Source organism: Pelodiscus sinensis, chromosome 2 (assembly GCF_052426305.1).
Source record: "Pelodiscus sinensis isolate ZL-2025 chromosome 2, ASM5242630v1, whole genome shotgun sequence".
NCBI classification, from domain to species: Eukaryota; Metazoa; Chordata; order Testudines; family Trionychidae; genus Pelodiscus; species Pelodiscus sinensis.
In genome coordinates this window covers 175,528,046-175,552,173 of record NC_143053.1, presented here as the reverse complement: position 1 = coordinate 175,552,173, position 24,128 = coordinate 175,528,046, and the positions used below count along the sequence as shown (strand labels likewise).

At 39.0% G+C, this 24,128-nt stretch overlaps 1 protein-coding gene across 4 annotated transcripts in view; it reads left to right on the top strand.

The window, feature by feature from the left end:
* The window catches only part of GOLGA4 (golgin A4), a 98,640-nt gene that overhangs the window by 17,121 nt on the left and 57,391 nt on the right, over positions 1-24,128 (top strand). For 3 of the 4 annotated variants that reach the window (XM_075921788.2, XM_075921786.2, XM_025185123.3), the window contains exons 3-7: positions 5,857-5,952; positions 11,483-11,548; positions 12,877-13,191; positions 15,820-15,867; positions 17,324-17,380. In XM_075921788.2, the coding sequence (XP_075777903.2) occupies positions 5,869-5,952; positions 11,483-11,548; positions 12,877-13,191; positions 15,820-15,867; positions 17,324-17,380 (570 nt within the window). In that variant the 5' untranslated portion in view covers positions 5,857-5,868. The remainder of the gene's footprint in view (positions 1-5,856; positions 5,953-11,482; positions 11,549-12,876; positions 13,192-15,819; positions 15,868-17,323; positions 17,381-24,128) is intronic. The other variant, XM_075921787.2, reaches the window with a different exon arrangement.

The window sequence follows — 24,128 nt, the reverse complement described above, 5'->3', positions numbered from 1 at the left end:
TTGTGTTGATATATACTTTTTTATATTGTAATAGGTTTTAGATTAACTGCAGTGTTTCCCAGTATGGTCCAATAACAAAGTTAGCCAAATGAAGATGGCCTTTCCAATCTAACAAAGATTCATCATCTTGATACCATTGTTAATGCTGCTACTTCAATTCATTTGTGCCCTGCTTCCTCTGAAGTGTTTCTAATCAACATTGTAATATATGATTAGTAGTTACTCATACGTAACTGTTTTTCCTGTCTAATTAACTAGTAAATAGTCAACATTTTCAGATATAAGGTTACAGATTCTTCATTTAAAACCTAGCTTGTACACTTTCTAAAATAGAATTCTTAACAAATATACATCCTTCTATTTTATTGCAAGAGAAACCGTTGATGTCAGACAAGTCAATATCTATACAACTTGCTATTTATATATCCAACTTGCTCAAAAACTCTGTCTGTCTTTGTTAGGTGGAGGGCATAGGGCTTGGTGAGCAAATTTGTGTGATGGGAAGCAGTTCTTACTGCTTGTAATTTGTTCTCCCTTTTGTGACTTGCCTTTAAAAGGTTCTATCTGTAATATTGCTTCTTTTGAAGGTTTGCCAAATTGATACCCACCCTTAGAGGTAGGCCATAAATATGACAAACCAAGAAACTTGATGTGCAATTGCTAATATTAGCTCTATATATTTAAGCAGTTGCTAATATTCCAAAATGTTACTCTAGATATTCATTGTTAGGGGTTAATTTATCACTCTTACAATCTACTCTTTAGTCATTTTAACTTTTAAATCTGCACTCCGAGGTTTTTCTTCAGAAAGTGGTTTTATTAGGGGTTGTTTTTTTTTAAATAAATTGCGTAGTCCCTACATATAATTGGACATTTTTCCTTTGGGTTATATTTCATACATAATTTTTACGTGACTTGTATAGAAAGCAAACAGAAATGTTTGCCATCAACAGTGGTTTTCAAAAGCATCTATCACAACAGTAATGCCTAATTGTTTTCTTAAAAATCAGTGCTGAAGAAAAAAACGTACTACAGTATTTTAAATACTAAACTGCAGTGAATTTCCAATTTAAGGCTTAATGATATGATTGTAACTAATGTGAAGAAAGGGGGTTGTATTAACTCGGTAGTAGATTAATGTTCTTAATTCAGTCTTTGGGTGTAAAGTTGCTAAGTCAAGCACCAGAAAGGTAGAAGATGCTGGAATTAAGGCTGCCCATCCAAACTTAATTTGGCTTCCATGTGTATGTGTCCTTTGTGATGGTTTATCTGCATAACATCCGGTGATAGGATAGCTAGGCTCTGTTTCTAGCTCTGAGTCCTAGTCCAGTGCCTTAAACATAAGTAGGCATTTTTATAACTTTGGTTGAGCTCCATCTAGTGGTCATTAATCAAGTTGTTTTATGTGAAGACATCTGCTGTATCTCACAAGCTCTTGAGTTTTCTATGTACAGTTTAGACCGGGGTGGGCAATAATTTTTGATGGGAGGCCACATCAAGATTTGGAAAGTGGTTGAGGGCTGCATTCTTCCATGATATTAATAGAGGAGGTATGGAGTCTGGAATGGAGGTTGAGTGCAGAAGGGAGCTTGGGGTAAGGGAGGGAGTCTGGGTGAAGGAGGTGGTTTTGACCTGGGGCACTGGACTGGGATGAAGGGGTTGGATTGTGATGTAGGGCAGGGAATTTGAATACGGGGGGTACAGGGGTTTGAGTTATGAACAAGGGCAGGAGAGGACTGTGATCTGGGGCAGAGGATTGGGGTGCCAGATCTGGGAGGTGATAATGGTACAGGAGGGGGGCAGAGGATTTGAGTGGCAGTGGCAGAGGGGGCAAGAGGCAGGGAGCTGCTTCAACAAGTTGTTAGTCAATTATACTACCAATCAGAGTCTACTGGTAAAAGCAGCAGGGACAGGGAGGGGAGAAGATCTCTTCTCAGTTTCAGCAGCAGCCTGTCACCTCCGGATCCACCTGTTCCCACTGACCCTCCTCCTCTCCCCTCCCCCCCCACCCGGCCAGCAGTAGAGGCAGTAGAAGAAAGATAAATTGCGAGCCTGTAATTGACTAACAACTTCTTGAAGCAGCTGCCTGCCTCTTGCCCCCTCTCTGCCACCACCGCTTGTAGACTTTGCCTCCCTGCGAAATGGCGGAGGGTTCGGCCCTCGCTGCGCTGTTCCCCAGCGACCCCCACCGACACCCCCCCACCCCTACCCCTGCCCACGCCCCTGCCAGAGGCAATAGAGGAAAGATAAATTGCAAGCCTGTTACCTGCGGATCCACCCAGTGATAGTGTAATTGACTAACAACTTCTTGAAGCAGCTACCGGAGCACTTCCGGGTTCCAGTTGGTGCTGGACTATCGGGAGTGCCAGACGACTGGATGCCAGACAATTGGAGTTTTACTGTATTTAATTTCTTGAATTTTCCTTTAAATGTAATCTACACCAAATGACTTTGTCTGGTCAATGGCAGGCCTCGCCTGCTTATGTGTGTGTATGTGTATATATCTATATCTATTATCTATATCTATATATATGTATCTATAAATAAATAAAATATTAAGGAAGAAAGAATATTAAGAAGATAATTAACAAGAAACACGACTTTAAATGTTCATTTAATATTAAATCAAATAAGAAAATTAATACTGCAAAAGTTTCAGTAGCCATTTGGTATCTGAAATGTTTCTTTTCCTTTGAGACATAAGCATGTACAGGAGGCCCCGACTTGCGATGTGATTGGTTCCGGAGGAAGCGTCACAAGTCGGGGACGTCGTAACTTGAACTGTGTGCTTTCGTAAATTCAGACCGAGGATGTCAGTCAGGGGTTTACGGCCCCTTCCGCACTTACAAAAATGATTGTAAGTGTGGGGGGTCAGAACTTGGGCAGTCGCATCTCGGAGGCCTCCTGTACCCAGATGGAAGATAAGGTAGACTAAGGCAGACTTCCAGCTCAGACAAGTTTAGAAGTAGCAAAAATCAGGTTTTAAATTAATCACATTTTGTATATATGTGTGTGCTCCTGCCTGCCTTCCCACACTGCTGCCTCTTTTAAGCAAGATCCCCATGTCTACTGGCTCCTGCCTGCCCTACACCTTCCTCCCGCAGCCTCACAGAGGCAGCAGCACAGAGGCGGGGACAGATGGCTCAGTGGAAGCCTGGTTCCTGCCTGCCACCCTGAGCTGCTGGGAGACATTCATGTCTGGCTTGGGAGACATTCATGTCTGGTTTAAAAGCTTTTAAGACATCTTAAAAGCTGACTCCTCGTACGTACTGGCTCCCATCTACACACACCCCTAACCCCCCGCTGCTGCCTCTGTATCAGAGGCAGGAGTGCAGGGGGGCAGATGGCTCTACGAGGGAGCCAGCTTTTTTCAGGAAAAACTTGCTAACTGCAAGAACAGTAGGACAACTGAACAACCTGCCTAGGGAAGTCATGGAAGCTCCTTCAACAGAAATTTTCAAAAAGGCTCCATAGCTATCTGTCTAAGATGGTTTTAAACTCAACAAATCCTGCATTTTAGCAGGGAGTTAGATTTGATTATCCTTGCGATCCTTTCTAACTCTGTGGTTCTAGGGTTCTGTAGAAGCAGAATATTTAAATAATGCCATGGTTGAAATTTTCTATTTAGTATTATGAGAAACACTAATGTAACACAGCTGTGCAGTCATTATTCAAAACTGTCTGCCAATTGAAAAATTCTTGACAATGTAAAATCAAACAAGGCACATTTTAAAATATATTGAATCAATCAATACTACCATCTAATCAACTACAGATAATATACATTACATTTTGGAAACCCTTCATCTTTAATTATTGGCAGCTGTTGCATTCTAGTTATGAGTTTTGCAATTTGCATTTCATTGTTCTAGCTAATCTTGTATACACACAATAGGGTACTACTATAAAGCCACTTTTCTCTTTGGTCGTTTTATTTCTGATTATTATTTATATACATAAATTTAAAAATGGTTTAGTGAAACATTTATGGTTGAGATTTTGCACACCCCAGAGTAGGAAAACTCAAAGTTATTGTTCTCACAGCTATTGTAGATTGGCTATTTGTGCATATATTGTGTTTCCCATTGCTCTCTTTGCACAGCATATATATTCAGAAGACAGCATTGACTGTAAGAGCTGAGCCCTGTCTCTGTATCCAATCAAAGTGCTGCTGTGGTTCAGTCACCACATCCCTGAAATTCTAAGTATGTAAGTTCAGTTAGCAAAACTACCCTATTCTGGGAGACCCTCTTGGTAAGGACAATCTTGAGGACCACTCATGCAGCGCGCACACTAACCTAGATTGCCCCTGACTGCTCAAGAGCATGAAGATGACTTCTTCAGAAAGATTTAGGTATTAGTTCTGGAGTTGTAGAGTGGCGTCACCTCAATTTCTGGAGGAAATCCTCAGCAAATAGTCTGGCTGCTGATTTTATAATAAAATAGGTGTGTGTTTACTCAGACATACACATTCTTTAGTCTGTTGAGGTTCTCATTTATATTTCTGTTGCAAAGGTTGCCTTAACAGAACCAAGAGATTGGATGTAAGGAGAACTAAGTCAGGAGTGTTGAACTGATTTTCATTCATGTCCTCTTAAAATTATTTTCCTAGCCCTGACTCATGTTGTAATATCCGGAGACCACTAGATGTACAATGTGCTCAGTATTGTCTTAATAAGTACATTTCCTTTAAGTACTGCAATAAATACTAATTATAAATCCTTGTTTATGTATGAGTTGATCTGTCTTCCTATAAATCAAATTGTATCCTAATCTCAATTATAAATACAGTAACAGAAAGCATTATGTGTCAATTTAAAATAGATCAGAAACCTAATCATTTTGCAATGGTGTCTCTAACTAGAGATAATACCTAAGAACTCGAAATCAAGAAATGGTATCCTTCTGAACCAGTCAAAAATGAAAAGCCCTTAAGTGATTCACTCAGCAGATTACTCAAGTCTAAAATTTCTGAATTGATCAACATGTTAGGCAATAAGATAGCCTGGCCTTTCGTTTCTGAGTGTCAGCAAAAGTTTGAAATAATACATAATAATATATTAATATAATATATATGTGTTGATACATGTTATACCATTTTAATAATGTTAAAACACATTTGAATACATAACTAATTTCAATTCTTATTACACAATCTCTCTTCATTGATGCTTTTAATTTCTATGAGTTTATAAACTTGTTCCCTAAGATGATACTAATACATTAAACATAAACACGGCTAGTTGAGTTAGCAATTTCTTGTATCATTCCATAACTCCTAAAGATTGTAGTCATTGTGTTTGGAGTAGATAGTTGAAGTATAGTTTTGAGCACATCCTACATATTGTTAATGTTCCAGGATTTAAGTACTTTTTACAATATAATTAATGAATCTTGGCGGAAAGACAAATATCCAGAAGTACATAATTTATCTTAAGAATTGTATTAGAATAGATAAAAGTACTGATGTTACTTTTCAGTATAAATGTGTTAATTTGTTTATGACATAAAATATCAAGACCAGACACCTCTTCTGTAGATGTTTGTAAATGAAACTATAGTGTAATGCAAAACCATACTCATGCAAGGCTAAATTAGGGCACACTTTTGCTACCACTCTTTCCTTACTAAGTAATCAATATAATACATCTTGACTGTTATGACAATGATTTAATGTATTTCTGTTCTTATTCCTTAGTGGATTATATGTATCACATTGTATCTTTGTGTAGACTTTTTAGCACTATACATAAATTGAGATGGTGAGATTAAAGTTTTGCAACAGTCTTTGGGTTTTTTTTTTTTTTCTCATTACTTGTGTTTTTCATCTCCTTGCTTTTGCATTGAATGACACAGCTGCTAGCCGGGATGATAGCAGAGCCTGCTTTTCTCTCTGAGTATACTATCTTTGCTTTGGATCACAAACGACATAAACCACAAAGTGACAGTGTGGTGAGTCCTCCTGCCCTTTTCAGATGGCTTTAGCAGGGGGAAGAGAATACTGTAATTCTAGAATGCAAAACTAGTGCTGCTTACGGCTTCTAATCTGACAAAGGCATCTTGTCTACCCTCTTGCTAACCCTGCACTAAAATTCAGGCGGTAATATGTGTTCGCTAATGGCTGATGTGCTGTCTGTTGTGAACTTATTTTAACACAGAAAATTAATATTATTCTTTTACACGGAAGATTGCAGTCTTTCCTTACTTTCAACAAGCAGTTGCCACATAGGTTTGTAGATTCCTTGCCTGCAATCCATAAACACTGCTGTAAATGATTCCACTAGTTTTTAATATCTGTCTTTGGATAGTTGAAGGAAAATGGATATGATAAACATGGATAATGGTGCTTTTACTAAAAAAGAACTTTAAAAATATGCTGTTTGCAACACATTATAATATATAATGGTAGCAGAAAACTGCTTTATTACATACATACTGAAATTCAGGCATGCCTAGCTGGTGGCATGACTGTTAGTGCAATAGTATGTATTTGTCACTCAGGCAAATACACTCAATTCATACTGTTTCAGATGTATATGCCCTTGTTTTGTGCATTATGAAAGCAATGTTTCCAGTCTTGGACTCGGAGGAGAGCAAGAACAAGCAGAGTAGAGGAGGAAGAACAAACACATCAAGGAATGATATATCTAACTTGAACCAAGATTTCCTTTCACACAGCCCTCTTCTTTTGAATGCTTTATTTCTAGTCCCTCAAAATCAGAACAATGGCTGTTTTTTCTGCTCCAATGCTATGACATTTCTGGGTATGTAAGAACTAGAAAATATGACATTTTCAATGGGCTGTCATATCCTCATGCTTCAGTATTTACGCTTTCATTGGCACCAACTGAAGTGACTGCTTTTTGCTCCCCACACAGAGGGGAAAAGAAATATGAGAAGTAATAGAAAGTGGTATGGTGGAATAGATAGGAAAATAATTGAGATGTGACCTGCTGCCATACCACTTTGTGCTTTTGATCCTATCTTGCAAGTTAAGCAGATGGTCTTTGGATGGTCCTTAGATGCTTCACAGATATTTGAGTGCTATGTTGATTTAGTATGTGGAATAGTTCCCGTAGTGTTAGTACTGAATCAGTCCTTTATTATGGTGCTAAGAGGACAGGTGCTGGAGGGGTGCCCTGTTTCTGCTCAGATATAAACCAGAGCAGCTAACCAACTAATGTTAGACATCTCATGGAACTTGATCAGTACCTCTCTCTCTGGGCCATGTTCCAGTTTAGATATTTTCTGCATAGCTGAACTCTCCCTGTGGTTATAATTAGGTTCTATGTTAGTCTGTGCTTCCAGACATAGATTGTTGTGCACTGGAAAACAGAACACTATGTAGCATCTCAGTTGGAGCTGCATTTTGGAGCATATATTTCTGTGTATGCTGAGTGATGACTGTAAATGCCCTCCCTGGGACCTCATCCTCTTAAAAAAAATTACGTGAGGTTTAGCATTAATGGGTATTGCTAGTGTTTTTAATAATGTTTCATCTGTGACTGCCATTTTTCACGTAATCATTTTCTAAAACTCTCTGCCTGGGAGGGAGCAAAAATGAGAGGGAGAGGAGGTGAAAACAACAACAGTTTTTCTCAACTCTCCTTAATATAGGGGATGATAGGGACAAAATAAACAGGTTCAAATAAGATACGTTTCTTTGTGTGAGTACAGGACACTGGAAGCTTAAATATTAAATTAGAGCTCTACTTTCTAGGATAAATTAAAAACGAAAGAAGACTGTTATTTAGAATTTCTAAGGCTATATAAGGGGTTAATATGAACCCTTGAAGACTGAAGCATAGTAGGGAAGTTGTGAAAGTTTGGCAACTCTAAATTAGAGGGAAGGTCTTTTATTTCTTGTATTCTCTTGAGTCTGAGAAGGCTTTTCACAGTAAAATGCTATTCTCAGGTAGAATTCTTGTGTGTATAGCAAGTCAGATTGTAGGAAAAAAAGGGACACTAACCACTTCCTACTGTACTCCCTCAATTTCAAAATTTACGCACAATCCGAAAATAGCTAGAATTTTCTAACAAAAAACAAACAAAAAGATTGCTAATAAAATAGTCACTTAAACTACCTAAACTTTCAGATTTATTACTCACAGAGATGTATGGATCAGTTCAGACGTCTCAGAACTATATTTTCAGGCTGACTATGGACTCGGGCAGGCTGCAGTGCATCAGTTCACATTCAGGACATTATCTTTGTAAACGTAAAACAAACTGAAAATTTGTGTTTTTTCTGGGGGTGGATGGGTGAACCTAACTAATACAGTGGAACCTAACTAATTTTCACTAATAAAGATACTCTCATTTGTAGATTAATGAGGTCTGCACACTGAGCTGATTTTGGAGATGTCATGCTTGCTCTGGATCAGTGGGAGAGAGCCCTGACCTATTAAGTGCTGAGACAGGCTACTTACATTATTACTGCTGCTTACAAGTTCCTCATATTCTCTCCTGCTGGTGTGCTTTGGCAGAAGATATCTGGGCCATGGTTTCTTTACTTCTGCATGATTATGTTTGAGTCAGCATAGGAGTGAAGAGGGACCCATCAGAATAATGTAAAAAGAGCTGAAATTATTTGCTGTCAGAGCCAGAAGCAGCAGTAATCAGAGTAATTTTTTAAAGGAAATTATTTCTTCACATAATGCACAGTCAACTTGTGGAACTCTTTGCCAGAGGATGTAGTGAAGTCCAAGACTATAAGGGTTCAAAAAAGATCTAGATAAATTCATGGAGGATAGGTCAATTAATGACTATTATCTAGGATGGGCAGGAATGGTGTCCCTAGTCTTTGTTTCAGAAGCAACAGGGACATTTACTGATTACCTGTTCTGTTCATTTCCTCTGGCACACCTGGCATTGGCCATTGTTAGAAAAGAAAATACCGGGCTAGATGGATCTTTTGTCTGTCCCAGTATTGCTGATCTTATGTTCTTGGCTCATAACTTCAGTCAGTGCTAGAAGTCCAGGGAGTGATGTGTGGCCCACTCAGATGAAGGAAGGTCACTCATGCAGCCCACTTTATCAGCCTTGATTGTCCATCACTGCCCTAAAATTAAACAATTTCCATTGACTACTTCAAAACAATATTTTGTTGTATTTTCTTTGGGGGGGGGGGGGTGCATGTGTGTACTTTAGGACAACCTACAAAAAGATTAACTTAAGATAAACTTGTTAATATTTTACGGTGATGGTGAATAGTTGTTTTTTTCGTTATTGGGGTTCACCTCTCTCGGGGAGGGGGAAGAGGAAGGGAAGGAGGCAAGTTCTATGCTCCATAGCACTGGATCAGCCTTGGCATCAACAGCCTGCTTACAGCACAGTGACCTTACCCTGGCGTCTGCCACCCTGGTTGCTCTTTGAGAGGTGACGCAAACAGCCTTTGTAGTTCTAAGTCTTCCCAAACTGATATCCTTTGCAGTGTTGCACTCCTTCCATTGTAACACTCAAAAAACCTTATCAAATTTACTTCTCCTTAAAGGGACAGTAAACAACACCAACCTCTTGGTTTGCCTGTGTATTTTAGTCTTAACCATTCACATTCCTAGTTTGAAATGTACTGAAGCTGGCTGTAATAAAATAAGCTTAAGTTCAATAACAAAGAACAGATAATTAATTGAATTGGGATAGAAATGGATTCATACAAAAATAAAAATAGGCATTTAACACCAAAACTTAATTTAGCAAACTGGAGTCTTTTGGGTTTTTGCAACATTCATTCTTCCAGCGTGGTGGACTAGTCCTTAGACAGGCTTCCAACATAGCGACCAAAGCACGTGATTTCTTCTTTGTCTCTTCAGGTGAAATAAAGAGTTTCTCATTTTATATTTTAAAAATATCTTTGGTTTCAATCAGTCAGAAAGACCTCCTGGAGAGGGCAGCTTGCTGCCCACCAGGATGCTGATTCCATGTTCAATTTTGTAATCTACCCATTGTGATAGTTAAGTATCTATCTCTCCACCTTGCTAGTTTGATGGCTTTGTTCACCTATTATGTACAGGTACTTGCGTTGTCTCTCCTTGCTCAGTTTACATCCAAGACACATTCAAGTAGACAGAACCACATTTCTTTGTTTAGGTCAGTGGTCTCCGACCAGTAGATTGCAATTGACTGGTCATTCCTGGAGAATCTGACAGTCAGTTGGGATCTCCAGCCACTAAAAATCCAGTGGCACAGTGGCGCTATGGAAAGCTCCCTCCCTGCCTGCCCGTGCCACTCCCAGAAGTGTACAGCACATCCCTGGGGGGGAGGGAGGGGCGGATGGCTGGGCAGGGGGTCTTCATGCTTTTCTCCTGCCTGCGGGAACTGTCCCTGCAATTCCCATTGGCCTCAAATGGGAACCTGCAACTGATGGGAGCTGTGGGAACAGTGCCTGCTGGGAGAGGCAGCATGAGGAGCCAGGTGCAGCAGGAACATGGTGGCCAGTTCTGGGACCAGTGTGGGGTTGGCACAGGCAGAGAGTCTGTCTTAGCTCCATTGCAGCAGCCTGCACTCCAACCTCCTGCCCCAACCCTGAATCAGCAGTCCATACCCCCTTTTGCACCTTAACACTCAGCCCCAGTCTAGAGCTCCCTCCTGTACCAAAAATCCCTCCCAAAGGCTAATGTCCTGCACCCCGACCTCTTGGCCCACAGCCCCCTCCCCCTCTCCAAACCTCTGGTCCCCAGCCCAGAGAGAGGAGAGGAGAGTGAGCAATAGAGGGATGGGGAATTCAGTGAGTAGGGTGGAACCTCAGGGAAGGGACAGAATAGAACCTGGGTTGCACTTAAATTCAGAAGTCTTGTGTGAATAAAGGTTTAGTTAGATAATACCAATGGAGTATGACAGTTTATGCAGGTCAAGAAGCAGCTGAACTCACGTAAACAGATGGGGAAGAAAAGGAAATAATCTCTAAATTCTTTAATAAAAATTAAAAAACAAGTGTTCTGTTGACTTTTCATTTGGGAGTGGAGGAGGAAAGTTTATTTTAAAAACTTTTGCATACCATAATTTTCTGAAAGTGTTATGTCTTTCTCTGTACTTAGTCATAAATTTCTGAATGTATTGATATGAACGACAGTAATACAGGTAATTGCTTACAACCCATGTAGTAATACTGAAACTATAATACTTGTCACTAGTCAATCATTTCCATTTATTTTTGGTATCTTTCTTAGTGCATATATATTATAAATGTAAGCCCTGTGAGTTATTTAAGAAGAAATATTGCCATTTGAAATCAATGTGCACATAATTGCTTTGTAGTTTTATGTATTGCAGCAGTTTGTTTTGCCAAAACTTAACATACTAGTTATAATTTGCACGAAGGCATTTTAATAAAGAATTAAACAGAAGTACTAATTATGTTTACTAAAAACATTGACAAGGCCACAGAACTGGGTGCTGTTTTAAGATGCTGTTTGAAACAAGTGGGTTTTTTGGTGCTTTTATATTGCGCTCTTTGTAATATTTTTGTTTTCTTCCACCATAGAATGTATCTAAACAGATAGCCCCCAAATCCACAGACAGCAATGGAAGTGAACCACCTTCCCCTCAGGTACCCTTTTCTGTAGCATTTTCATTTTATTATAAATGCTGTTGGCTAATTTAGCCTAAATCATATGTTTGTGTGACTCAGTGCTAGAGTAGAAGTGGCCAAATATTTTCATGTGTAAGTTGCATAGATCAGTGATTACCATTTAGGACTAGGCATCTTAATTGATTAGAATGCTATTAATTAATGATTGTTATGTGGGAAAAGGTGATTTAGATTTGTGAAGCTGCATAAGCCTCTTCTTTCCAGTGGGCCATTTTAATAAAATTTGGTGGCATGTAAGTAGGCACTTAGTCTTAAGATAGCATGGCTAGTTCAGTGTAGCTAGTTATTACTTTCAAGCTTTTGTGAAACAGATTATGTTGCATGGATACAAAGTGAGTTTCTACTGGAAGAAAAAGTTTTGATAGGATTAAAAAGAATTGTGGTAGATTACTGTGTGTGCAGGATATGTTTAATACATATACATTTTAGAAAATAGTAAGCATTAAAAAGCTTCATTTGTATAATTGCTTAGAAAGTTTGTATATTAGATATCTAATATTTAATTCTAAATATTAGAATTAAGTATTTGAAGAATGTATAAAGAAATAAGACTATTGGAGAGTGAACACTACACTTATTTACCGTGTAAGTGTTCGTATAATAAACTTACTGTATGGATCATAGAAAACATACTTCAATATCTTTGAGATGTTTAATGCCTTAAACCTGTTGTAAAACATCTCAAAAGGGTAATCGTGTTAGTCTGTAACTTTAAAAACAACTAGTCCTGTGATGACTTAGAGAGTAACAAAAATATATAGATTGCATCATGAGCTTTCATGGGAAAAATCCACTTCTTCACATCTGAAGTACTCTAGATCATCTCATCTGAAGAAGTGGGTTTTGCCCACGAAAGCTCTTGATACTATCTATATATTTTTGTTACTCTCTAAGGTGTCATGGGAGTACTCACTGTTTTTAAACATGTTGCAAAACACTTGCTGCTGTTTAACTGTATCTATTTGACTTCTTTTGTAATTTAGGAGCAAACATGATATTTATGCAACTACTATGGTTTTGTTGTACCCTGCTTTAAAAAAAAAAATCAATGAGCATTTGAAAACCTATCTAAATTATTGGTAGGAAGCTATTAATGTAAATTCTTTACCATAGAATTCAGTACAGAAACTTAATTCAAAGTGTGTTTAACTAGATAAGTAGTCTTGATTCAGAGAAAAAGAAAAATCACTGTGAGGATAGGATTTTAGTTTGTCTACGTACTTATATTTTGAATTGATTTGATTCATTGAAGTGACAAAGTAATAAATTCTCTTATATTTTTGCAGTTAAGTGACACTCAAACTTTTGCACAGAGACTCCAACTCCGGGTTCCTTCAATGGAATCTTTGTTTCGAAGTCCAGTAAAAGAATCCCTATTCCGCTCTTCTTCTAAAGAGTCTCTGGTACGAAGTTCTTCAAGGGATTCATTAAATCGACTGGACTTTGACACACCTGGTCCCACATTTGATCCACCATCTGATGTTGAAAGTGAGGCAGAAGAGTCACTGGGAAACATGGACAGCCTCAGCAAAGAACAGTTGTTACAGCGATTGCGTAGAATGGAACGTAGTTTAGGCAACTACAGAGGAAAATATTCAGAGGTAGGAAAATGTTGATTGACTTTCCTAAATGTGGGAAGGAGGAAAAGAGGATAATGAGGGGGCAGGACTGACAGCCTGAAAAGAGGAAGAAATATATCAGTTCACTATTCAATAGCTATGTATTTGGGACAAGGGTATTAATTAGTGACTACTAACTTGAAACTTAAATTTCTCTTACATTTCTAGATGATTTTGTGTTTCTAGCAGAATTATTTTTTAGAGGGGTAACCTATAGAACACTGAAATACTTTACTTCTCTTCTTTATAAACAAAGTCACATTGCCAACTGAGTTATACTAGTTGGGAGACTCGAGTCATATGAAGAATATTCTTTTGAAAGGTTTCTTGAGCTACAGATATTGCCATGTTGAATATAATGGAAATACTGCTCAAATCTGTAATTGTAGTAGTGTTTCACAGAGAGTTTATCATGAAATGTGATTGTGTGACAATAGAATGTACTTTTCAAGGATAGAATTTGGAGGCAAAATACAAAAATGCATATTTACATGTTTTGATTTTATTCCATGTACAACATACAACATATTTTTCTGTTTTGCCTCTATTGGTCTTTCATTTTAAGTCCCACCCCACATATTTCTAAATAAAAGCAAACAAAATTTCCCTTTTTTATGTTCAAGGGAGTGTAGATTTCATGGTTTTCAGTGAAAATTTGGAGTAGTGCTCTGTTTTGGCATAGCTAAATCAATGCTTAAGGCTTGAAAACTAGAACAAAAAATGTTATTGCTAACCACATTGTCTATAGTCCTTTTTTTGTAAAAAAAACTCTTATAATTTGCTATGTTTTATAGAGGAAAAAAAATAACATGATAGAATTCTCTTTTAAAATTTTTTACAAAAAAAAAATGACATGGAAAATTTAACAGTACCTTTTTTAAAAGAAATCCGAAATAAAAATTAACGTAATAAAAATAACATTGTATTTTTTTAAAAATACAATCATTTAAATAAAGCATGTACATTTTTCTTTTCTTTAAAAAAACAAACAAACCTTAATTGAATTAAGGACCTGAGCAATGCCAAGTAAACTTGCTACTAGCATGTAATAAACTAAACCTTTCCTGTGTAAACCCGGTGATCTTTGTATAACTTTAGAGGAAGTGTTATTAAATAAGTTTTCCTTCACTGTTCTGATTTTGAGAGTGCTCTATGAATTAGTTATTAATTCTTTCTAAAAATGTGTTGGTTTATTCTCTAGAATAGATTTCTATTGCTTTCTGAAACTTTTGTTATTCAGGAATGTACATTGGGATTTCCATGCACCTACAATAATTATTTTTGTGCTTCTAATAATAGATAATTTAAAAGGAGAGTTGGCCTCATGAGTTATATATTCCCACAAAATCCTTCAATGGATATTGTCAATGATTAAATTTTCTTTTCAAATATTATCAGTTATTCTCTTCTTTCCCAGTAAGTTTTTTTTTTCTTCCTAGAAGGACCACAACATGTGCTTAAATTTGTTAATTACTCCACATTTTCTCCAGCACAATATATTGGGATTTTATGTAGCACTTCAGATCTCTGAGTGCACATAAAGTTTTGACTGAACAGAGTTCTGTTTAAACAATTTCAAAAGTTTATGCTATAGCACCTGAGTGCCATTATGATATTGTAGGCCTGCCAGCTTTGCAAATGGTAAAAGAACATCCCCAAAGTTTAATTAAACTGAGTTGTGCTGTTATTCATTACGTCCTTGTTAATCTACAGTGAGAAACTTTGTCCATTACTGTCTGTCTTTGTCCACCAAGTCTGCTGGATATATATGATGCAAATGTGAAGAAGTTCCATGCTTCAGGAGCCTCTCTTTACAAGGATCATATACTTCTGTCTTGTATATCCTCATATTCTAAAATGAAGTGTAGCCTATCTGGGATTTATAGGGGTACAAAGAAGCACAGGGTTATTTTTAGGTATGTAGCTTTTCAGCCATACTCCTTACTCTCTTGATGCCTGCATGAAACTTATTTTATTACCTGTGTTTAAAGGCTTTTCTATGAGGGAGGAAAATGGTACATGGAAGGTTACTCAGCATACCTGTTTTATTTTTGCCATTCAGACTTTGGCTAAGTCTACACTGGCACTTTACAGTGCTGTAATTTTCTGCCTTGGGGATGTGAATAACGCCGCCCCTCCCCCCCCAAAGCATGGCAAATTACAATGCTGTAAAGCTCTAGTGTAAACCAAGCTATAGTGCTAGGAGTCACGCTTCCAGCACCGTTAGTTACTATCCTTGTGGATGGAAGTGGTTTATATAGAACGTTGGGAGATTGCTCTCAACGCTCATGCTGTGACCACACTTTTAGTTTAAAGTGCTGCTCTGGCTGCGCTTGAAAATTTGAAGTGTAGACGAACCCTTTGAAACCTAAACACATTTGGTATTAGGAAAATATTTTATTAGAAAACATTCCCCTACCGAGCTTTGGTATGTACTATCCAAAGGAAGAATGCTCATGGAAAAAAGTATCTGTACGGGCCTGCCTGGTCAAGTGAGGAGTTTGAAAATTTAGTTAACTTGCTTAAGATACAAAGTTTTAGCTTCAGATTAGATAATTCTGGATGGAGCTAGACTTAATTAACCATTATTCTTATTTTGTATATTTTTAGCTGGTCACTGCATATCAGGCTGTCCAGAGAGAGAAGAAAAAGCTACAGGTAAGAAGTACAATTCTTTCTGTATTGCCGAAGCATATTTCTGAATTTTTAAATATTCCTCTCTTGTGTAGTAAAATATGTAAGAACTGCACTAGTAATTAAAGAAAAAGAATCCAAGCAGATGAATCTCTTTATTTTAAAGGTAACTTTTATTTTTCTTTCTGCATCTTAAAAATAAATTATGCTAGCAGTAAAATATTTTTGCCACTAAGGTTTCAGATTAGGGTTTTTTTGTGGCTCAGTCTTTTCTTCTGTAACAGTTTGAAATATATTCTCTTATTTTAAAAAAGGCAGAAAACAACTCATGCTAAATAAATTGAATATCCTATAATAAATTCTTTGTACATAAGGTGGTATTCATGTGTATTTTATATGCAGTATGGATTCCAGCTTAGTTTTCTAGTTTTGATTTCACTACCATTTGTACCACCACAACTTTTTTTTTAAGTCTTTTAGGCAGAGTGCTTGTGTATTATGTGCTACATTAGATCTAAAGTCTCTCATAAGCTCCTGATTTCTTCAGTGTCCCTTTGCTAAATTCTATACTAGTGTTAACACATTGCAAAATCTTTCCAGAATATTTTCAGTGAAATACAAAAATTTGCTATGCAGTTCATTATTCTAATTCTTACTTCCTTACATTTCTGTGTGAATGGCACAATAGTTATTTCACACACTTCTTTGTATTTGCTGTAGCAGAGAAATACCAGGTATATCAGCTCAAAAAGTTCCCTTTTGTTTGCTTGGGTATGAAGTAGCATTCATAGCCTTTTAAAACCCATATAGCAAGTATGAGAAGATCAGGAGGAAATGAAGAGCCATGGTGTACTACCAGTAAAAATATTCTTATGAAGATGTAGGGGAGCTAAGTGTATGGAATAGTAATTTGAAAAAAAAAATTGGCAAAAAGTAAATCTTAAAGACATTCCTTGGGGAAAGACTTATAGGATGTAAAAAAAGGGTAAGAAATTATACAGACAATGGAAAAACGACAGGCTAGTGTTCCTCTAGGAAAAACAAGTAAGTGAACATGCAGAAAACCTAGGGAATCAAATGAGAAATATATCATAATACAAGATTAAAAGTTAAATTCACAGTTGGGGAGGAAAAAGAGGCTAGTTTTCACAGTGATCCTTCAGCAGGGGAATACTTGTTACACTTCTGTGTGGTGGGGTTTTTTTTGGTTTTTTTTTTTTTTTAGGTTGGGGAGGGAAAGTTAGCAGCAGTAGCTGCCAAGAAAATCAGGGTATAGGAATTTTAACGCTTTGTCCTATAATTTGCAAGTAACCCCTTATGTATTAATATTTTGACAAGGCAAGGTAATCAGGCAGCTTGATTTGGAACATAGATGCCGAACATATATAATCTACACTAAAGTATCTGTAGCTTTAATGTGAATACTTTAAAGTAAAAATTTGAATTTACTTAAATATTCTGCTTATTCTTTTTTATTAAGGGTATATTGAGCCAGAGTCAGGATAAAGCACTTCGTAGAATTGGAGAACTAAGAGAGGTAACTTTAATTGATGGTTGAATATTTTTACTTTCATACAAAATATAGTGATGGTTTATCTTCTGATGTATAGATTTTTTTAGTTTGTAGTAATTAATGGTTCTTCTTTTATTGATTGCTCATGTGAATGCCAACCAGTGTGTATGTATGCTCCATGCACACAATTGCTGAAAACCTTTATCCAAGCAGCATCTGTTGGGCAGCTATGGAGCCCACTGGAGTGGTACCTCTATGACATTACATATAAGACATTGCTGAACCTCTGTTCTCTCAGTTCCTTTTTACCACCCACAACAGTCGTTGGAATAGCTCTGGTTTTTTGCTTCACAAGTGTTGTGGTACTCTAGTGTATATGTAGTTGTATATAGTTTCCAGTTATAGTTACAGTCATAGTATACTTACAGGTAGGACTAGTTGTTGTAGTTAGTGTTATTGGGTCCCCCCCCCCATTTTGATTCCCTTCATTGGGGCAGGCTATGCTTCTGTTGCCAGCAGCACATGTGCCTCTACCACTTGACCTGAAAGTCAGCTGGGTATCAGCTAAGGCTGCAGAGTAAGCTCATTCTCTCCTTCTGTAAGAAGTCTAAGTACCACTACACTAAATGAATCACACCCAATAGGTGGTGTGGGTTATATGCTCATAAGGCTTTAAAGTTTGCAAGAGCTATATGCCCTGGGGCTACCCTCATGCCGATTGCCTGAAATGCCTTGGTGAGGGACATCAAATGGACAAGTGCCCATTTGTTGGAGCTTCCAACCGCATACTAAGGAGTGAGACCACTGCCTCAAGCTCCTATTAATGGAAGCAACACTCCAACTCCAACCAGCACCAGAGCTGGCCTCGGCACCGGAATGCTCTGACATCAGTACATAATATCTCAGAGCCAAAGAAACACTCAGGTCTCAAGCACTGTTCCCAGTCCTGGTGCCAGCCAAGAAGAAAAAGCCGAAGAGGGGCAAATCTCCTTCTAAGGTGTAAGGAATTAGTGGGGTGCGCCCGGTGTAGGGCTACCCGCACGTAGCACCATCACTCCTGACACTGCCAGTGCCAGCTCAGTTTTTGAGCCTGGTCATTATCGTATCTCTGGGCAGAGAGTAGTTCAAGGAAGACATTGACCTTTTGTCTACACCTGAAGTTTTTGAAGCCGCAAAGGATCTGATAACCATGATGGCAAAGTCCCTGACATGGCCGGACACTGTTGCAGAGCAGGGGCTGTTATATGCTCCTCTGCCTTCTGGCACTCACACAGGGTCGATGCCCATGTCAGCACTGCATGCCATGCTGACAGTGGCACAGAGGCCAATCCTGATTATGACAGCACTGATGACAGTACCATTGTCAGTGATGCCAGCACTGATGACATCGGTGTCGATGATGGTGACAAGCCAACACAGGAGAAAGCCAACAAAGTTATGTTGAGACTCGGAATCAACTTAGTACCATTCCCCTGCACCAGCAGGGTTAGCACACCCATGGTTTGGCAGGAAGTACTTATCTGACTCGGGATGAATCTTCAGCCTCAGCCCGAAGCCAGTACCATTCTTGTTCCCAGCCCTGCTCCCTGCACAATAAACCGCAGGAAGCACCTACAACTCATGTTTCCTGGCCTCTCAATGGCCCTGTTTCCAGATCTCCTTTGGTGGTCCAGAGTCCCTTCAGCTACTGTGGTCCCCACACCCGCAACAGCTGGGGAGTAGGATCAGCAGCAACATGGGCTTGTGGAGCCAACCCTGTCTGCCACCCATACTGCACCCAGTCCTCAGGCAAGCATCTTAACGCAGTTCTCTTTGAGAGTGGTAACATCATCTCAGACACTACACATAGAGGTGAAAGGAGAGATCTCTGTTCCAGGGACGACTTCCTCCTCCTCCTCCCCAGATGAAGCCATGGTAGAAATGTCCATGCTACATTGCCAGCCATGGATATGAAAGCTCATCATGACTTTCTCAGAAGGGTAGCGCAAAATCTGCACCAACAAGCAGAAGAGATACTAGAGGAATTGGAGCTGATGATGGACTTCCTCACCCCCCAAAGGGCAAGCACATTCTCATGTGCTTCTCATAAAAGAAATTCAGGCTAATAGCAAGGTGCTGTGGCAGACACCAGCCTCCATACTACCCACCGCAAAGGGTTTTGAGAGATGGTACTTCATCCAACAAAAAGGTTATGAACACCTTTTTATGTCACCCACAGCTAGGCACATTAGTGGACGACACTGTGACCAGCCCCCTCCAAGCAGCCGCAGGGCTCTAAGCTCAACTTTTGAGGGTGTGCCCAAGGACTTTGTGCAGGCCCCATTCCAGATCCTTTCTCCACCCTTGGGAATTGTCTGTTCCACTTTCACTATGCTTAGTCATAGATTACATCAGACCAGTGGATCCTAAGCATGAGGGAAGTGGGATAGTCTATCCCAGTGTTTCTCAAATTGTGCTCCGCGGAGCCCCAGGGCTCCACGAGACCTCTCCAGGGGCTCCGTGAGGTTGACAAACTGGAAACACCGATAGATACAACACATACAATCAATGGACCGCTGGGGCTCCGCATACATTTTTATGCATGTAAAGGGCTCCAGAGTCCAAAAAGTTTGAGAACCGCTGGTCTATCCAGTTCTGTTGCCTCCAACCTACACGCCCACCCTCTCCCCATTTTTCTTCATGGACTCCTCTCATAAGCAACTCCTCATGAAGGTGATTCAATCGCTTTGAGGGTGTAATGTAACGGGCCTGGTGATACTGCTGAGAGGGTCAAATCAGTGTGAATTGCTTAGAACCAGGGCTACTTAGAGCCCAAGACTGGGGGTTGTCCTCTGTAAGGCACCAAACCAGTCAGAGCACTTCAGCTGCCACTTTGGCCATCAAGAAGTCACACAAGCAATCCCCTCAGACACTCCAGCTTTACCTTTGCCACAACCAGCACTGCTCCTTACACAGATGAAAGGTATAAAAAAGCCAATCTCACCAAATTCAAACAGGATCTGCTGATCCCAAAGGACCAGCCACGTTCCCGGGTCAATATATACCCCAGATCTTATCCAAAAGAGCACTCTGTGCTAATCTTTTAGAATTTAAAATCTAATGGTTTATTAATAAAAAGAAAGAAAATGTTGAGAGTAGAATTGTTAAAGAAATCACATTACATATATCTATCTCAAAGTTCTTGACGCAGTCTCAGCAGAGATGTAACAGACTGCCATCTTAAAAGTCTCTGGAGTACATCCTATGTTAGGATGGGTCAATATTCCTTCCTGGCCCTCTATTCGTAACAAAGCTGCTTCTGAAGTCAAGAGCAGTAGTTCAAACAAATGGAGGAACTCTTGGGGCATCTTTTATAATATTGCCCCTGTGGAAGGAAATCCATTGTTCTCCTGTGTGAAGGCATCTTCCAAAATGGAGTCAGTCACGTGAACAAGTCTATGTCCAAGTCCCTGCCCTTTTTAGGCAAGGTGCCATGGAATACCAGTTGGTCTGCCCAATTGCAGCAGAATTCCTCTGATGTTTATTGGCAACACTGAAGGACTATTGTCCATACAACATAGCTTTTCATTGAATAGCCACCCCTAACAATAGGTGGGCAATGCCTGCTTCTGTCTCCCAGACACAAGCATTTAAAATACAAGTACATAACCACTATTCATGATGTCACATACAGAAATCATACATGTATATGAGTACCATAAACAGAATCAGCAAAGCATACGCTTTCATTAGACATCTCACTTGGCCTACTTCACATGGAATTTAGGGCTGACACACAACAGTGGGTGCAACACTGATCTGCATGTTCCTACTAAAATCCATTAATGTCACAGAGGCCAATAGAGGAGGCCCCTCAGGAGGGCAGGGACAGGGGAGTCTATTCCAGATACTTTCTAATACCTCAGGGGAAAGTGGGATTCAGACCCATATTGAACTTGAGGAATCTCTACACATTTGTCATATTGCATGAATGCTCACAGAGCCACTGTATCTCTCAGACTATGCCAAATCTCTCAGACGAGCCAAATCCCCTTCCCTTCCAGCTCCCAATACTATACCTCAGGAATATACCATCTAATATATTAATTGTTAGTTCACTACTTCATCAGTGGAAAGTGGACATACACCACCTTTTGTAAACCTGAGCAGATTTGCCGCATACGTCATTCAAACTCACAGATAAAAATAAAGAGTAAAAGAAGTTTGATTACAAAAACAGAATTTAAGTGACCATAAGTAGTAGGAAAAAGTCAGCATAGTTACCAAAAGAAAATATAAACATACAGTCCAATCTCTCAGCCATAGTAGACTGGGCAACAACTAGATCAAACAGTCTTTCAGCCCACTAGATATTGCAGTCCATAGTATACAGACAGGTTGTCCCTTAACCTGGGCCAGTCCCCTCTGTTAGAGTCTTGAGAGTGTCTATGTTGCTTGCAGCATGGTGGATGAAGGAGAGAGGTCCAGCATGTTGCCCCTGTGTTTGGTTTTTATAGCCTCTGTGTATGTGTTTGGGAAGTGCAAGTCCAGGGATGTCTGGAGGGATTGCTGAGTCCCTAGGCCAGGCTGAGCAATTCCCTTAGTGTGGCCTCATGCAGGTGAGTCATTGCATTGTAGCTCCCTTGCTGGACAGTTGCTGTTGATAACTATTTGACACTCTGCCTAGGTGTTGGTTACTCTTCTTGTTCTTATTTCTGGTAAGCTAATATCTAGCTGATTCACTCATTCATAGCCACTGATACACTCACTCACTTAATGACAGCCATAGCCACAATCTCATAACGTCATATGCGCTAAAAATACACATATACTGATAGAGAAATGACTTTAAGCAGATCATATCCTTTTGCCTCATACCTTACAAGACATGCTTTATATATAAAAAATGAGGAATATGAGGGTTACAGGGTGCTGCAGTAAGGGTATAGAGTGTCACAGCATTATCTTGCTTTAATTTCCACCATATATAACTCTTTAAATCAGTGCCAGGATTTTGAGTTATTCCTTGTTTTTAAAAATATTGTTCTAATGTAACATCTACGATATATTTGAGAGAGACTGTTCAAGAACTCCCCCTAAACAGTAAGAATTAGGACCACCACATTCGGTGTATAGTTTCCTTTTGTCATATCTTAAACAAGGTAAGTGTTTTGGTTGTACCAGGAAATTGGGATGTGCTGGAATGGGATTACTTCTCATAAAACCATACAGAAAAAAGACCGAATCACCAGGCAGGTGAAAAGGGCTGGCTGGGGGAGGGGTTCATCCACCCCCTAGACACACTTTAGGAGGGTACAGAGTGGGCTGTAGCTCTCCCACTTCCCCCGGTTTGTACAGGAACATTGATGTCTGTTCCCCTTTGCTGGGAGCGTGGGGAAAGTGCACAGTTTGCTGCATTTCTCACTGTGGCATGGAAGTGCAGGAGGCAGACGAAGCTGGACCTGCTCCAGCTGAGGGACATGCACCCTTTCCCTGGCTGGGCCCATTGCAGCAGTCATGAAGAGGTGCTTCTCACCTGTCCCTAAGCTGCTGTGTTGAGAGAGGGCTAGGGAAGTCTCCTCTTCTTGAGGCAGTCTGCATATTGAACCTTTCATCCCCATCCCCATCCCCATCCCCATCCCAGAGCAATGATTCAAATGAAGCATATAAATTTTCATTTTATTTTCTAAAAAACAAAACGTAATTGAGTTAAGGACCCGAGCAGTGCCAAGTAAATCTTCTAGTACAATATAATTAAAATCAGGATAAGTGGACATCAGTTTTAAAAATTGATAACACTGAAGCAGTCTCCATTTGAAATAATGAACATACTCTATATATTTAAGTAGCACATTAAGTAAATTCATTGGCAAATATGTATTAACGAAATGTAAAGGAATCATGTAATAAGTTTAACAAATATCTACAAACTATTATAACAAGCAAGTTGTACTGACCATTTTACAAACCAAGTTAAAGGTACTTAATGAAATGCAATCAGAAATTGAAGCTACTTACCACACAGGTATTGGGCACCAGAGTGAGATGTCAACTCTGCTTTCACATTGGAGTGATTAGTCTTCAAGTCACACATGTTCCTAACTCTTCACAACAACGTCCCCAGAAATCTAATCCCTCCATTCAAAACCAAACACCTTCCTCTTAACTGCCACTCTGATGTCACTGAGTTCCACACACTGCTTTTCTCATGTTCTCACTTGTTGCTACTGCTTCCAACACTGTAGCTAATGATATTGCATCAATCATGCTGATTTAGGAGATTTTTAGGGGCTTAAACTCCTATATTTTTGCCAAACCAATGATCTAAAACATTATTTAATAAAGTTTACAAGAATTTCTTAGACATAATCACACTATAATAGAGTGATTGTATGTAATATTCATCATCAAGAAGGGGCTCACAGGTTTCCTTGTGTGCCAGCCTTCTTTAAACTATCTCTTTTTGTAATCACAAAGTGTTGTTACTCATCAATGTGGGGTCTAATTCAAGTGAGCGGAGTTTGTAGAATTTTAATTGTAGCTCTCAGTAGTTTTGACTTGAACTCACATTTTATGTTCTCTAGTAAATCTATAATATTTTTAGAAAAGATAAAAGGAGATAGCTGCTCTGTCATCTCCTTTACTAATTAAAAATTAAGTAAAATTTCCAAGTCAAGTCATCTTTTAACCAACTAAAAAGAAACATCCTCATTTGAACATGACCCTTTCCCCAAGAAAGTAACAAAACTTTCTGTGAAATGGTTCAGGAGTTGGGGCTCAACTGAGAAATTTA